General features: G+C 44.8%; 2 protein-coding genes across 2 annotated transcripts in view; one reads left to right on the forward strand and one right to left on the reverse strand.

Annotated features, from left to right (window-relative positions):
• The window catches only part of UBAC2 (UBA domain containing 2), a 121718-nt gene that overhangs the window by 90817 nt on the left and 13527 nt on the right, over positions 1 to 17374 (reverse strand). Inside the window, exons 2-4 of the mRNA XM_037528756.2 lie at positions 13689 to 13816; positions 10321 to 10440; positions 8741 to 8850 (exon numbers count right to left, since the gene is read on the reverse strand). Of these exons, the coding sequence (XP_037384653.1) occupies positions 8741 to 8850; positions 10321 to 10440; positions 13689 to 13816 (358 nt within the window). The remainder of the gene's footprint in view (positions 1 to 8740; positions 8851 to 10320; positions 10441 to 13688; positions 13817 to 17374) is intronic.
• GPR18 (G protein-coupled receptor 18) lies at positions 2490 to 3512 on the forward strand. The gene has a single exon (XM_037528757.1). It carries the CDS (start codon positions 2509 to 2511, stop codon positions 3496 to 3498), a length of 990 nt encoding a protein of 329 aa, XP_037384654.1. The 5' UTR covers positions 2490 to 2508; the 3' UTR covers positions 3499 to 3512.

Consider the following 17374-nt stretch of genomic DNA (forward strand, 5'->3'; position numbering starts at 1 on the left):
AACAATATAAAGACACCATTTCTCGAAAGAGCTACTTTAGCACAAGCAACTCAAAGGTGTCTCTTTCATGGAACGGGGTAACATTCTCCTTGCCACCGCCTTCTGATGGACAGGAGGTGAGTACAACTGAATTAATTTTATCCACAGATCCTAAGTAATGCCGTACTTAATTTAAAAATAGTTAGTTAATAACACATTACTGAAACTGTGTTGGCGGTGGACCTTGAATGGGGTATGCGGCCTTCTTCCCGCATCAGTAATACAATTTTTATTTGTTTTCAACACTCACATTGATAGTAAATGTAATTTTTTCCATCTTAACAAAATGTGTGTGATGTGATAAATCACATGTATATTTGAGAGTCTTTGTCATTTGGTTGTAATTATTTGTTTCACAAAATGTATTTAAAAATTTTTAAGAGAAGAAAGATTACAGACAATGGTGGGATCTAAAGCTTTTTGAAAACTGACTCGAAAGCCTATCACTTTTTAATATTTATCCCAAAATACACCTGAGTGCGCAGAACACAACCTATAGGGATAGTGCCTTTAAAAGCTATCTCATATCATTTTCTCAACCTTAAGCAAATGAATATAACTTTTGGTAACATAAAAGCAGCCTGATGCCAACGGGGAGGGGAAGATTTATTAAAAAACTGATTTTTAAATGGGACAAAGTTAGGGGGGGATAAGGATGGGCTGAGGGGGTCCTGATGCAATCTGAAAAGAGAAAAAAAGGATTCAACATTTCATTTACAACTACTACTACTATTTAAAAACTCTTCTAAAGTTAATAACACTGAACACTTCAAGATACTCTCCTTTATATGATACTGGGGATTTGATTATGCAGTACTTTTCTCATTTGATAGAAATGAAAATTCTAGTTACACTAGTATTTGGACATTTGAATACAGAGTTTAAATATATAGAATTCTACTCCAAAATCATTGAATGTAACCATGGCATAAACCAGCTACAGTCAAGGAAGAAAGAGAAACACTTGGATTTTGTGTTTGTTCATGGCTCAAATTAATTGTAAAGTAGAACAGCCCAGGATGCCCCTCACCAGACTGCTCTGAAAACCTGAGGGGTTTTCAGTCATAGGAGACTCAGGGCTAGCTGTAGGCCGCCCTTCTGCAAAGCGACACTCTTGAAGGAAACTTTTCACCCACCTCCATGTGTCAAAGGCTGCCACAAAGTTCCACCTCTTTGTAGTAAGTTTATTTTTGAAATCATGGCGGGTGGCATTGCACCAGAGGGAGTGGAAGTTTCACACTGGGGGTCAAAGCTCGTAATAATCACAACTAAACTCCTTTCCATTAGAAACGGACATTTTTTTGCGGGGTGGGAATTTATTAGTGTCTGTGTACACACAAAGTTACCAAAGGGCGTATTCATATATGTCTTTAATATTCCCTTTTGAAATTTAAGCATCAAGCAGTATGTAGGCACCTGCATCTGGACAGGGCGAGAGCAGGAAGGGCACTGTGCCGGAGATGCTGTGTTTCCAAGGTGCTGCTTTCTGCGCAGCAGTGACATCAGCTTCAGGAGCTGCGAGGCCCTCCAGAGACGCACTGGGCGGTCTCCAGTGCACTGTGAACTAGGAGTCAAGTGCTAAGTCTGCAGACCATGGCACCAGGCTTATTGCCAGACCTATGATAATGCAGAGAGAACACAATAATACAAAGAGTTTCTCACTTAAAAAAAAAAAGGCTTAAAGGTCAACTGAGTAAGTCTTTGCAAACTGGAGCCTAGGTCCTGTGAGTGACCTCCTGTGGGTCACCTCACCAAAGCTTGCTTCCTTCACTTATCTATCCACTCAGCAAATGCTTATTCACTGAGTACCTGCTCTGTCCCTCCAAGGCAGTAGGGATTTAGCAGTGAAAAAGAAAATGTCCCTACTCTCAAATGAGAATTTCTGTCAATATCCAGCAATCTACCAGTTACAAGGTCTCTATCAGTTTTCTATTACATATTGCACCCATTAAATTGGTAGTCAATGAGTGAAAACTGATATTTGAACATTACTAACTGGGTTACAAAATAAACAGAATGAAGGTGATAGAGCGGCAAACTATTTTTGTAAGATTCAAAATTGAGGCTGTCTGTCTCCAGTGAGCTCCCTTCGAGAATGCTCATGTAGGGACAACTGCTGCCCAACTTCACACTGCAGGAAAAAAAACATAAGGCAAAGTGCATTCCTTGGGGAAAAAAAGGAGGTGGACAGAAAGAGGGCAAATAAACACTCTGGCGCTGGCAGTGCATTACAGACTATTCTAACAGGTTAGTACGTCTTAGCAATAGGCAGCGAATGTAGTTCTTAAGAAATACCAAGACACGTATGTTGAGTCCTCAACATAATAAGTCTTAAAATTGACATCCACTGACGTGCCAAGTCAAAGGTGAGGCTGTTCAGCATTATTTTTCAACAAAGGGTTTTATCCCGACTTTTCCTTTTTACTATTTGACAGCTCCTAAGAGTCATGCCCAAGAGCCAGCCATAAGATGACGACCCACCCCAACCAAACTCAGCCTGGCCAGGCTCAAAGCGAACAACCTGAAGAGTACAGAGTCGCGGCCCTTGTCTTCTACAGTTGCATCTTGGTCATTGGGTTATTTGTTAATGTCACCGCCTTATGGGTGTTCAGTTGCACCACCAAGAAGAGGACCACTGTAACTGTCTACATGATGAACGTGGCATTACTAGACTTAATATTTATCATGAGCTTACCCTTTCGAATGTTCTACTATGCCAAAGAGGAGTGGCCCTTTGGGCAGTACTTCTGCCATGCCCTGGGGGCGCTCACGATGTTTTACCCCAGCATCGCTCTGTGGCTGCTGGCTTTTATTAGTGCCGACAGGTACATGGCCATTGTGCAGCCCAAATATGCCAAAGAGCTTAAAAACACGACCAAGGCCGTGGTGGCCTGCGTGGGGCTCTGGATCATGACCCTGACCACCACTGTGCCCCTGATGCTCCATGAAGACCCAGATAAAAATTCCAACCACACCTGCCTGAAGATTTTAGACATCATCCACTTCAAATTAGCTAACCCGCTCAACTTCACTCGACTGATACTCTTCTTCTTGATCCCACTGTTCATCATGATTGGGTGCTACTTGGTGATCATTCACAGCCTCCTCCACGGTCAGACGTCTAAGCTGAAACCCAAAGTCAAGGAGAAGTCCATAAGGATCATCATCACGCTGCTGGTGCAGGTGCTGGTCTGCTTCACGCCTTTCCACATCTGCTTTGCTTTCCTGATGCTGGACAGTGAGAAGAACAGCTACAACCCCTGGGGCGCCTTCACCACCTTCCTCATGAACCTCAGCACCTGCCTGGATGTGATTCTTTACTACATCGTTTCAAAACAATTCCAGGCTCGCGTCATCAGTGTCATGCTGTACCGCAATTACCTTCGGAGCGTGCGCAGAAAAAGCTTCCGCTCAGGCAGTCTAAGGTCGCTGAGCAACATTAACAGTGAGATGATATGAAGGAGAAGAAGACTTTTGTCTTCCATTCTTTTAAAATTCACTTGGCTAACTGCCCTAGGGGCCGTGGACATTCAGTGTGACGGATTATCAAGTCCTTTCGCTCTTAAAAAAATACAAAAAAAAAAACACAACTTTTACAACGCTTTTTGTGAGAGCTTATTACGGCAATAAGATTAAATATTCTGAAGCATTCTAATAATTATCTTCAAAACTTACATCAGAGAGCTCCGTGAGTTACTGAGAGAAAAACATGCACTTTGTGCTTCTATTTAAGCCCTGCCTAAATACATAAACGGATTTAATTTTCTGGATTTGACTGTATGTGCTAGTGAGCTGTCAATCAAGTTGGGGGGGATATCCAGTTGCTGATCAAAATAATGAGATTAAATTATTTTGCATCTAGATGACGCTCCCTTTGGTTTTAATTTACACTCAGGATTCATGTTCTAAACACCAAGCTTCCAGGATGCTACACAAACTACTAAGTTCAACTCCTCACTGGGACTTGAAGAGCAAAGCTAGAGGAAACAGGCAGCATGGGGGCCTTCTGAGGCTGTCACCTCAGCCTGCTCCGACTCTCAATGCGTTTCACACTGAGAGCTTACTAGATGCCAGCTTCCACTTAAAACCAATGGTGGAAACCCAGCTTGAGATTCTGCCTCTACCCAGTAATGCAAGGTCATTTCTGTGAGATGAAGTTCCCACTATATGCTGAAATATCTTTCTCTAAAATAGTTTGCTCTTCTTAAGTGATTACACCTCATATTATAGCAGATATTTTTTTTTTCTAGGTCACATGTCACAGTATTAAATAGCACTAGTCAGGGACCTTGGACTTACATTCTAATCTTGCCACTTACTGTGCCTGAATGAATTCACAAACTAAGTCATTTCTCCATTTGAAAAGAAAGTGAAGTGAACCATAATCTGTGAAGTCCATACTATTATAAATACAGGAAGTACATAAATGATTCAACCATATCTTCCTCTCTGTTAAATCAACTTTATGACTTCAACATGATCACTTCCTAATGGCACTTAGAACGAAAGCAATGCATTGCTTACACATGATTCCCATCACTGAAATGTGTGCATTCATATTCTTTTTTTTTTTTAGGAGTGTTTTTTGTTTTTTTAAAAGATTTATTTATTTATTTATACAAGCACTGGGTACAGTCAGAAGCACGGGAGGGTGAGAGAATTCACCAGAGCCAGAGTGGGGAACAGAACAAGCAGACCGAAGTACACTGCTGAGGGGAGCAGCGGGCACGGCAGGAGAGGTCTGTCGCACCATATGGGACCCTTGCCCGGCATCCGGGGATCGAACCGGCACTGCAGAGGCTGCGGGCAGCTTCGCAGCCCAGCGCTCAACTGCTGTGCCACCAGGGGAGGCCCTGCATTCTTTTTTTTTTTTTTTTTTTTTTGGAGCACTTTTAATCCCAGAGTAGTGTTTCCTTCATTTGTTATATTTTTTTAATTTAAATTTTATTTTTATATTCCCCACACAATTACAACCCCCTTATTTTGACCCCAATCCCTCCTTTCCCCACCCCCACCCCCCCATAGAGTGTCTCTGGTTCATATTTGTTTGTTGATTTTGATATTTTCTTTCTTTTTCCTGGTCCCTTATTTAAGTTTTCTAGATTCCTGCTATGAGTGACACCATCTGGTATTTTTCTTTTTCTTTCAGGCTTATTTCGCTGATTTCATATTCTTAAATGAAAAAGACAAACACAAAGACGCCTAATCTCCCAGCATTTTAGTCCTGAGAGATTTCTTAGATGGTTTTCTAGTCTTGATCCTTCTGTTTTAAATGTAAAGAAACTGAGGTGCCAAGAGGTTATGTGACTTGCTCAAAAGGATCAGAAACCAAGTTGTCCTTTCAGGTCAATCACCAATGTCAACACTAAGAAGCAAAAGTGCTTACAGACTGCAAACCTCCTCAGAGCTGCATGACATAAAGGCATCACGGGGGACTGAGATGCAGTGTCTGAAGAAAGAGAACGCACTTCCTGAAGCCTTTAGTTTGAATAGTCAAGTGGGCGAGCTACTTTAATAAATATCTTTAAATGATAATTTCTTTTTAAAGCAGGAGTAATAGCTCCTTTATTGATCTGGGGTTTGTGGCTGTACACACAGTCTTAGCCTGCTCTCATGGTCAGATCTCTCTGCCCTCGTGGAAGTCACTACATGGCCAGCTCTCTCTCTCTGGTGTGTGTTGGGGGGGGTAGCGGGAGGATTGTGCAAAACCCGACGGTCAACCAAGTACAACAGATGTCACGGTTCTCACAATAAAACTCTACGTGATCTAAAACACAAAATTCATTTTATTCAGCATTTTAAGCAGATACATTTTAACATGAGATGTAAAAACTCAAAATTCCACCAATTCTGGAGGGGCTTGATTCTGGGAAACAATGTGTACATGTAAATACTAATTAAAAAAGACTTATCAGAACAGATGTGTGATGTGTAGAGGTTACTAGAAGCACCTAATGATGAGACTCTACTTTCAATACCTAGTAACTTTTTCTGAAATACAAATGAACAGTTTGAATATCTATCAGGACCATTTCTATGCAAAGCACCAGAGATGAAAAGGTCTACGGTTCAAGACTGCCTTAGAGTCTTACGCGACTATACTATAATCAGGACCATGCCCTCAACATGACTGGACAGAAAGCAATGAGCACATAAAGTAAAACTATGTCTCCCTCAAAGAACTGCTAGAGTGGCACAGGAGAGCCAGATAATGACAATGGCAATGCAATGTAATAAAGGCTAACAGGGAGATTAATAAATTGTTGGAAGGAGATTAATTCTTCCAAAGGGTAGCAGGGAGCAGAATGAAAGACATGCAGATATGAGAACACAAAAGCAGAGTAGGGTAAGAAAGGTCAGTGACTAATGGAGAAGCAGCTTCAGACACTGGGTGGGGTCAGATGATGAGGGTTCTGGAGAGAAATAAGAAAAGCAAATATCAGGGGGAGGTGTTGCTATTGCTAGGATGTTTGCAGAAGAGAGCTCCACTGCCCTGTTAGGTAAGAAGGAGGACCCTTCATTTACACACACATTGCATATAAACTGAGCTCAGGAAATGGAGCCTGAGAAAAGGAACTTGCTTAGTGTTATCCACAACTAATAAATGGCAGAGCTGGAATCCCAGATCTGGCCCGTCTCATGGCAAAGCCCACACCACACACTATTCCCAAATGCCTTGATGGCACACTGGAGTTTGATTTTTACTCTGAAAGAAATAAGGTATTAAAGATTTTTAAATGGAAGACTGGCATGATTCAATCCTGTATTTTTGGTAAGATAACTTGTGACAACATTGCATAGAATGCTCTGAAATTAATAGAAGCCTAGTTAGAGAATCGGTGAAAAAATCTTGGCAAAAGATTAGTGTTTATTTTTTTTTTTTTTTTTTTTTATTTTTAAAGAGGCATGTATTTTTATTTATTTATTTGTTTGTTTGTTTGTACATGCACTGGGTACAGTCAGAAGCGCGGGAGGGTGAGAGAATTCACCAGAGCCAGAGCGGGGAGCAGAGCAGGCAGAAGGACCGAAGTACACTGCTGAGGGGAGCAGCGGGCGGCAGGAGAGGTCTGCGCACCATGTGGGACCCTCCTCCGGATGGCCGGGGAGCAGCCGGGGATCGAACCGGCGCCGCAGAGGCCGCGGGCAGTTTCGCAACCCAGCGCTCAACCGCTGCGCCACCGGGGAGGCCCAAGATTAGTGTTTAAACTGAGATAATGACAGTAGGAAAGGAATGAACAAATGATTTATATACAACGTCACATTAATAAGGCTTGGTGCCGACACTATTGGCAGGGAGAGAAAAGGGAAAGATTCCCAGCCTGTTGACTGAGTAGCAGGAAATGCAGTAACTAAAACAAAAATACAGAGGAGTGGGGTGAGGGTACAGAGAGGAGGCAACTGAAGAGATGACAGCTTCTGGACGTGATGGGTTCACCTTGAGTCTACAAGTAATTAGAAAAGCTGACTTGAAAGGTCAAAGGAATAATATGGACTAGACCTAGAAGGTTGGAAACCAAAGAAGAGAGAACTACAGTTGGAGTCATGGGTGTGGGTAAGACAGTCCCGAGAAAGCACTTGGACTAAGCAGAGCTGCAGATGGTAAACAGGGTCAGAAAAGACCAGCAGAGAATCATGTACTGGGACTTAGGGGAGAAAGAAGCTTATTTCATGAAATAGGGGTGGCCAAGAACATTTAATGTGCCACTGAAAGTTCAAATAAAACAACTAGAAATAAGTTACGCTTTTAGAAATGAGTGGTTGCTGGTGACCTTTATAAGAGAAGTCTTAGTAGTGGTGAGGTTAAAAAGTAAAAAGAGAATTAAATAGGAAGTGAAGAACTGTAGGGTGTAGATAATTTGGCACTGCCGGGAAAGAAAAAACTAACAAGATGTTATGTGAAAAACTGTGCAAATTTTAAAGCAATGAGTTGTTGAGGCTCTGCTAGTAACAGACAAATAAATAAAAGGTATATGAAAATTGCAAAGTTTTATTCACTGAAGTAAAGATTTATGTTCCAAGGCTGTGACTGAGAAAGCTTCAAGATTTTACAGTGTCATAGTGAACTATTTCATGATTTGAAAACAAGAATACATTCTCATTCAGGCTGAATTAACTATTCACATTGTCTTTCAAAAGTGATGCTATAGCTTCTGGATTTACTCAAGTTTGCAACTTAGTACAAACTAACATATAATTATGCCTTAAGAATAAATAAAATATCCCCACCAACTTCAAAATTGAATTAATCCCCATTTTATGGGCCAGTTAATAGAATTCCATGAAGAAATAAATGTCATTCACATAAAGACATAATGGTCATTCAAGTCTGTGCAATAGGAGAGAAAAAATGAAATCAGATGGGGACAATGTACATGTAAATTCAGAGCTGTGTTATCACCACCCCCAACATTTATTCTAATAAATGCATATAAACTTTTCATAGTTCATTAACCAAAAAGAACTGGTATGTATGCAAAATGTCAGAGGGAAACGAGCAACGACACAGGCACTGCTTTTCTGAATCGACGTGGCCCCACTCCTGGGGGCGCCACCATCTTCCACAGCAGCACAACATAAAATCGATTTTATCATATCTCAAATATTATATATTAAAATAGTCCTTAACTGACTTTCATGTACAATAATGCTTAAAGCAGACTTAGGTAGCCACAAATTCAGTTAATCTTTGACAGCTACTTACAACCCGGAAGGCAGGTTCCTGGCTGCAGCGATGCCGAGGGAGTACTGCACAGCCTCCACGAGGATGAAGTCCACCAAGGCCGACAGGACCCAGGAGCCCAGCAGGAAGGACTGAAAATAGAGCAGGAAGATGACGGGAGGAAGTGCAAAAAGTGATTGAACATTTATGTTATTAGAACCAGCTCAGGTAGGTAGCTCTATACAGACATATATTAAGTTTTTTAAGATTTATTTATTTATGCGTATAAGAAGTAGGGTACAGGCCAGAGGTGTGGGGGTGAGAGGATTCACCAGAGACAGAGTGGGGAACAGAACAGGCAGACTGACCGAAGTACACTGCTGAGGGGAGCAGCGGGCAAGTCAGGAGAGGTCAGCTGCGCCATGAGGGTAGCTGCCTGGTCGGCTGGGGATTGAACTCATGCTGTAGAGGCTGCGGATAGCTTCATAGATTGTGTCTTAACCCCTTGCGGCACCAGGGAGGCCCAAGTTTTTTGTTTTCATTAATGGAGTAAAACCATAAACTTTTCAAAATGGAGTAAAACCATATTGTTCATATGTACTCACCTCCATGATTCCTAAGCTGAAGAAATGATATTTAGGACCTCCCTGCTGGCGCAGGGGTTATGTTTCAGCACTATCAAGCTATCACCAGCCACTACAGCACAAGTTCGATCCTCAGCCAGGGGCTGACTCACATGGCGCAGCAGACCTCTCCTGTCTCCCCACTGCTCCCCTCAGCAGTATATTTCAGTAGATCCACCTGTTCTGCTCCCCACTCTGTCTCTGGTGAATCCTCTCACCCCCCCCTCTCCCATGCCTCTGGCCTACCCACAGTTCTTGTAAGCATAATAAATAAAAATAAATCTTTAAAAAAACAGAAATATTTATAGGATAATTTATTTTTAACAAGTTACACCTGAACTAGTAAGCAAAATAAGTTACTAGAACTTACTAAGGTCAAAATCCTAATTAAAATTTATTACCCATTCACAATGGGTATTTGTAATCAATGCTGTCATTATTATTTTGTTAATGGTCTAAATTTAAATTTCTTCTCTGGTTAATGTCCATGCTTCAAATCAGATCCCAGATCATGTAATTGAAAGATAGTTGTTAAGAGATCATGCTAAGTGAACTCAGTCAGGAAAAAGACAAATTGTGGATGTTGTCACTAAGATGTGGAATCCATAGAAACGGGACGAAGGGTCAGATAAAGCCAAGGTCAAATACTAAGCCTTGAAAACTGACTACAGAAGAGGAATGTATAAGGGAAAAGGGGTGGGCAGGGAGTGGGGAAGGGGGGCAGGAACAAAGTGGGGAGAGCACAGGGATCATGGGGGTGGACTGTGGGTGTTCTGGTGGTGGGGGGTGGGAGCAGCATGGTAACAACACCTGGAAGAGGGGAGCGCAGGTCTTATACTTCCAAAACACAAACAACAATGTAATAACAATGTAAACCAATGTTACCTCAATAACAGATTTAAAAAAAAAAGATAATTGCTAACAATGACATTGAATTTAACAAATAAAATTATTCTTAAATAAGAAAACAAAAGCATTTTAAAATACATAAAAACTCACTGCAAATTTTCTGCTTCCATATCTTCTTTCGAAGACCCTGAAGTTATAGATAAGCAAACTGCTGCAGAAAGTATCTTTCAAGTCAAGGCAAATTATTCTTCCACAGATCAGCCTCCAAATCTGGATGAGGATTTTAAGAAAAACAGCGAATGAGAGTAAGGTTTGTCCAAGCATCTTTCACAATGAATTTATTGTTTACCATACACGGCTCCTTTTTTATGCTCTGATTTAAGCAAAATAACGATGTCTTCACCCTACAAAGGTGCCCTAAGAAATGAGTTCAAGTCTCTTACACTAAAAATTCCCATCGTATAATGGCCCAAAGGGTTCCTGACTTTCTTTGGCTTATTATGAGAAGAAAATGTATTCTCATTTAAACAACAGAAATTTTCCTGTAAAAAAAGTTTAGGACTGTGTTTAGTAAAATTTTAAAAATTATAAACATGAGCGGGAATGAAAAGCTAATAGATGTGCATTTTTATGCTACCGAATAAAACAAAGTTATAATTAAAAAATTATATAGGTGTAAACCCCCAAACATTCATTTCTGAGCTTATATTTATGATGGACCCACTTCACACAGCAACTAGGTACAAGGCAATTTATGGCAATTGTTACTAAATGTCATTAAGTTTGAATTTTTAAATAATTTAACTTTCGGTTTACTTAAATCAACTTCTGGTTGGGCGGGAAACTATGAGGATAGAGAAAGAAGAAAGAGTGACGCAAAGGTATGTTTTGAGTCTTACGTGTTTCTCAGATTTTAAAGCTAATCCCAATGATGTCTACACAACATTCTGATCTCATTTCCCCTTCACAGTCCTCTTGTAAGATAGGCAAAACAAATATCAGCCCTAAAATATACATAAATATACCACTGTCTGTTTCCAAAACTATTTCACCACAACAGACAGAACCCCCCCCATCCTTCCTACCCCTCCATGCCTGGTCACCCTTATTCTACGCAGGCCTCTGTGAACTTGACCACTCGGCATTTTGTACATGTGCCAGAACTTCGCTCCTCTCTATGGTGACGCACTACTCCAGCGTATACACACCCCGCCTGCTTAAACTCGTCAGCTGCTGAGGGACTCTGGGCTGCTTCCCCTTCCGGCCACCGTGAGCAGCGTGGCCCTGAGACTGGCACTCTAACTCTGTCTTAAAGAAAAGGAGGCACAGAGAAAGTTTTTACTTGTCCACGGTCACACAACTGGTGTTCTTGCCAACAGAAATAATAACAAATAATAACAAAAACACACACGAGGAAACAGACTGTACCAGCTGTGAAAACAGTTCACCTCTGCACCTACTCCCGGCCAAGCAGCCATGGTCATCAGCAGACTCCCAAATACGAGCCCCTGACCGGTTTGGGGCGGGGGGTGCCTGGAGCTGATTTCACCTGCTCATCTAGCTGCTCCGTCACAGCTGGCTTCCAGGACAAATGGCACCAGGAGAGTTAGCAATGGCCACCCCGGACACACAAGTGGGACACGGGTGACATCTCCAAACTAGACCCGTCTCTTCCTCAGAACCACACTGAGCGTCAGCAGGATCAGCGCTGCGAGCGCGCTTTGTGAACGGCACTCTACAGGGTGACGGTGGCAGGGACTGTCATCTTGGCGGAACAGCAGGTGCAGAGACGAAGGAAGACAGGCCACGCCTTCTATCCCCGCATAACATCCCAGCCAGAGTGTTTGGCTCCGTGCACAGCCCTCAGGACCACCAGGAAATATGGGGGATTGAGGAAATAAGACTAAGGCAGAACAAACTGGATTTAGAGGACTGCACTGTTATTTTTAGTTAATGGAAATCAAACCTCAAGTTGCACTTTTAAATAATTTCTTTTGTCACTATGCTCAAGGACACAAAGACTGGAGACAGGCGGCAGGACTAACTCACTGGGCATGACTATGAGGCTGACCTTGGCCTGCACACAACATGCATTGCTTCTGTGTGGCCGCCTGACAACATTGCAGCCTGAGCTCCCCAACCTGGGAGACACTGACCTTAAAAAGGAAAGCTCTTCTTCACCTGCCCCTGCTGCCCTCGCCCTGGCTGACTTGCCTTTGCCTTGGGCCCCGCCTCCTACACAGCCCTGCTGAGGTCTAAGGTTCTCGTTGCTTCCTAAGAAAAATGCCCTTTTCTCTCTCCCCTGAATTAATAGATATCCTTTCCTTCAGCCCTGACAGAAACTCACTAAGGCTCTCAGGAGTCCTACCCTATGCTGCTCCCCCTTTGTTTATCACCCCAAGGACTAAATTCCTCTGTCTGACAGTGTCATCTTCATGTGTGCCTGCTCACGCCTCCAAGGCAGGGCTGAGCCTTCCTATCTCTGCAGCAGCTCTCAGGGATGCCCACCACAAGCCCTAGGGGCTATTCCCGGTCCCGGGAGGAGTCAGTGGTCCTCCGCGAGTCAGTGATGCAGAAGAGGACACTTGTCCACCAAGCCAAATGAACCCCCAAATCAGGTCGGTACCACCCCTTTCATTCCTTTACAGCAGTGGCTCTCATAAGGCCATACTCAGGAACCCGGAGTGGGAGGTGGTCTCTTTTGAAAACACACCAAAGCCTAGGCCCAGCCGCAAGACCCTCTGACTCAGGTGTATCGGGTGCAGTCAAAAACAAGCTAATTAAATTTAAATGTATTGTTTAAGTTTATCCATGTGATTGTAATGAGCAGCCAGGGTTGAGAACCACTGCAGGTGGCAACTGAAATAAGGACGCCGCGGGAATGCGGCTAAGCCCACCCAAGCAATGGCAGCGGGGCTTAAACTGGCCACCTACGGCTTTAGCAAAGGCAAAGGTGGCAGCTCATACACCGTCTCGTGCACTCACACGCCCTGTTCCCGGACGAGATCTAGCACCAGCATTTTCAAGACCAGCTCCTCAATCTCAAAAGCCAGAGGTCTGCTCTGCCCATGACCAGGACCCAAAAGAAATTTCCCAGATGGTTCGGCCACCAACTCTCACAGTCATTCAGGGATTCACGATCTGTCGGAGCGGAAAGAGCACAGATCACCTAGCCAGTATTCAAGCCGCGGCAAGTTTCTAAAAATGGTAAGTACGTGGAGAAATCACGAAGGAAACCACCAAACAGTGGCGTTCCTACCCACACGTTCCCACGCGAAACCAAAAAGACACGTGCCTGGTCAGAGGAAATACAGCACCTTCCTCAATAGAATCTGCTGGGCCGAAAATACCAATAACACAGCTAGAAATTTACTGGTTAATGGAGCGTTAATAATAAATAGTGCTTCATGCAAAGGCAGAGGGTTGAGGGATCAACAGCAGCAGAAAGAAAAGGCAAATCAAGGTGGGGGTGGGGGGAACCTGCTTTTCTCCCCCCAGACCAGCGAGGCGGGGCTCACCTGCAAGTCGTGCTTGACGGCCTGGAGGTCGTACACGAAGAACCTCTGGCAGTGGGGCAGGAGCAGGGCCAGCAGGAGGGACAGGGCGCTGGGGACCAGTAAGAGACTCTTGGACAGAGGCGCCTTGTCTGGAGGGAAAAAGAAAAACACTCTCAGAACGATTGTTCCTAAGGTTTAAAACCTCACCCGAGTGGAAAACCAAGATCATTAGTTCACTTTTTTTGAATTGGAATGGAGACAACTTGGACAGCCTCTGGAGCCTAATTCTGGACATACACTCCAAAGCCTCTGCCTGCCGGGGCGGGTGACCAAGGGCACCGGGGACAAGTGGGATTCGCTGGCAGGGGTTTCACCGTCTGCTGGCTGAGACGAGACACAGTCAAGGTCATAGCCAGCAACGTCCACACAACGCCTTTCAGAATGGTTGTCAAGCTGTGAACAGGCAGAAGAGGGTGTCTCACCAAATCGACCGCTTAGCTCCTGCGCACGCGTGGGTTTCACATACTTATTTTTTTTTTAAATGACAACGCAGCGAACAGCCTGTCTGCAGTGACTGCTGAGGCTCGCCCACACGTGGGCTGCAGGCACATCAGTGTCCCATGGGAATCTAGTCTGGCTTCTGAGGCTTGAAACTACAGCTCGAGTTCCATCTGCCCCACCCCCTCCTTCAGGGCAGCTTCACAAGCCACCTGAGCCCGAGGGGCTAGCTTCCCGCTCTGCGCGCTTGTCCCAGGCAGGCTGGTCAGGGGTCGGTGCCAGTTTGGCCCTTCCCGTTATGGTAAAGATTCCGCGACTCTCTGGTGGCCACAGAGTCCAGCCCAGCCCCTTGCTCATATGAAATGTTCAGCTCCACAGGCAAGACCGCAGGCTGGAATCACTGATGGGGACCTTCTCGGACTGGGGGTGAGGTTCACTTTAATCACCTTCGGAAGAAATTTCCTGAGAGTGGGTTTACCAGTTGCAGTGGGCACTGTGGTTACTGCATTTGTTTAGGTATATAAAAATAGCCCAACTGTTTCCTCTCTGGAAGGTCTTGCAAACCTCTGTCCTGGGACCATGAGTGAAGTGGCTGCACAGCGCCCTCGTGACCAGCACGCAGTCGAAGCTCCAGGGCATCCACATGTGGACAGAGCTCCCCAACCTGCGGCTCAGCGTGCGCCCCACTGCCAAGGGCCTCAGGGGCTCAGGGGATCACCCTGGCTGTGAGCGTGACCAACCCGAATCCTGTCTTGAATGATCTGAGCATCAGTTTTCCTCCCCTGGAAAATGGGGATAAGAGGACCTGCCTCAAAAGTAGTCTGAGAAGTAAATGAAATAAACCCTGAAGAGAGGGAGAGCTGTCCCGCGGCCGCAGCCCCCACACCCAGACAGAGGCGCCCCGCTAAAGAAAGGCACGCTCCTTATCATTCTACAGAGAGCAAAGAGGGGCTAAGGTGCACCCTGGAGGGCAGCTAGGAGCCGTTCCTTCTTCAACGTGAGCGCCCACTATCCTGGTGACACGGGATCCGTTCCCTCCTGCCTCCTCCTCGACAGTCCCTGAGCATCGCTGCAGAGAAGCCCCCGGCTGAGCTGACAGACTCCACGGCTGCTCCAAGAGCACCATCTCAGACTGCCAGCTCCCCACGGAGGGCCAGCTCTCCAGGCCACTCTCCAGCTGCTACCTCAGACCGTCTCCCCCCCTCCTGTGACTTCCTTGTTTCACACTCCCAACTTGGCTTCCATGTCGCCAAGTGGATGAAGGGATGGTTGGCCTTGGTGTTCTCAATCAATATCTAAAATTAAGATTTGCCTGCTTGAGATCTTGCACTATCCTTGGTCCTGGGGTGCAGGGACCAACAGTGGACAGCCTCTCCCCGGAGGCGCTTAGTCTAGACAAGAGAGAAATGAAAACCCACAGCACCCAGTAAGTGTGTTATGCCAGAGGGAAAAACCAAGGGGGTAAAAAGTGTGGCTGTGTGACCCAGCAGGGAGTCCCCAGCCTCCTTCCAGCCCTGGGCAGGGCTGCTGCCCTACCTGCAGGGCGATGTGACTTGAGATGGTGGAATGAAGGCGATGTGGGGCAGACCTGCCAGGTGACCAACAGAGGGGACTCTAGGAGAACCCCATCTGCACAGGCCCCAGATAATGCAGGCTGTGTGCCACTGCAGCAGTGCTCGCCACGTCCACAGAGTGGCTAGGAGGCCCTCCTGAGGAGGTGAGGTGGGAGCAGTAGGGAGTGGGCTGTGCTGATCCCGGGGGGCAGAGACATCCGGCAAACAGAGGAAGCTGCAAGTGCTCTGAGCAGGAACACACTCAGCGTGACTATGATGGCTGCTAAGCCTCTGACATAGTGACGGCTCAGGGGTCCAGAACCAGGCCGGCAGCCTGGCAAGACACCAAAGCGGCATGCCTTGTGTAACAGAATTGAATGCAGCTGTGAAGGGAGGTCTAAAAAGAACACAGCCTGGGGAGGGAGCAACACAGTGGTGGGTCCTTATTCAAAGCTGAACAAATGAAAGCTTCTCAAATATATATAATCCCTCTGATGCGAGAAAACCTACGTCCAGGAATTCAGCCCAAAGTAATCATCAAGGGTATGCACAAAGATCTTGCAACAAAGATATCCTCATAGACTGTTTTATGACTGAAAAGACTAGAAACAACTTGAAGGTCCAGTAGGAAAATGAGGAAGTTATGTTCTAGCCGCAAAATGGAAAAATAATCAATTTTCAAAAATAGGTGCTAGAAAAATATTCATGCCTTGGAAAGACGTTTCCAAATAGTAAGTGCAAAATATCTCTAATAGCGTCATTACATACTACTTTTCACTCAAACAGTGTATAATGCCTGTATCTATCAAAATATTAATGGTGGTCATCTCTGAATGGTCTATTGATGGGAGATTTCGATTTTTTATTAATATCTATTGCCAGAATTAGTGAGCACAATTTTTAACTCAGTACTAATTTAGTAAAAAGGTGCACTAAATCCCTGTGCACTGAGGGAGGCAAGTCACTAGCCACCTTCTGGCTTCTCTGTGAGCAGGGCCAGGAAGTGGTTCGACGTGAAGAACCCAAGCAGCCAGCAGAGGGAAGTGTAAAAAAAAGTCACTTCTCTGCAAAGGTCCTTCTACCTTTAAAATAGGGATGTTACAAATTTTGAAAATAAGGCAATACATTAGCCTAAAAGTAAAAATGCAAAACATCTATGGCAAAGATAACAGAAAATGCCAACGTTGCAGATGCTTCCTTTGGGTCACCTGCCTCTGGTGTGCGGGCGGCAGTCATTTCTCTATGGCAAAGGCCAGCTTTGGTGACTGTGCAGCACCCTGAAATAATTATTACAGCACTGGACTGCTTCGTGCCAGCACCACACTAAAAAAAGCACGCTCAGTGCAACACCAGCCCGGCGAACACTCACAGTAACCCAGGGGCAGATGTTCATTATCTGCACGCGTGAGGTGAAAGATGGGCCAAGAAAGATGAAATAAATGTGCCCAAGGTCACGGCTAGTTGGTAGAGGGACTGGGATTTGAACCCAGTTCTGCCTGACTCTAAAAAAAAGTTTTCCTAACATATAAGAAGGAAATACGGTGTCTTTCCGGGCTTGCCTTTCAGTACTTCACACGAATCCTCTAGTTACACACAGAAACACCGTCTGACCCACTCCTCCGCGCCTGGCTCTATACCAGAGGGAGCAGGAGCAGA

This window comes from Talpa occidentalis, unplaced genomic scaffold (genome assembly GCF_014898055.3).
Source record: "Talpa occidentalis isolate TD23 unplaced genomic scaffold, MPIMG_talOcc4v2.1 talOcc4.5, whole genome shotgun sequence".
Taxonomy (NCBI): Eukaryota; Metazoa; Chordata; class Mammalia; order Eulipotyphla; family Talpidae; genus Talpa; species Talpa occidentalis.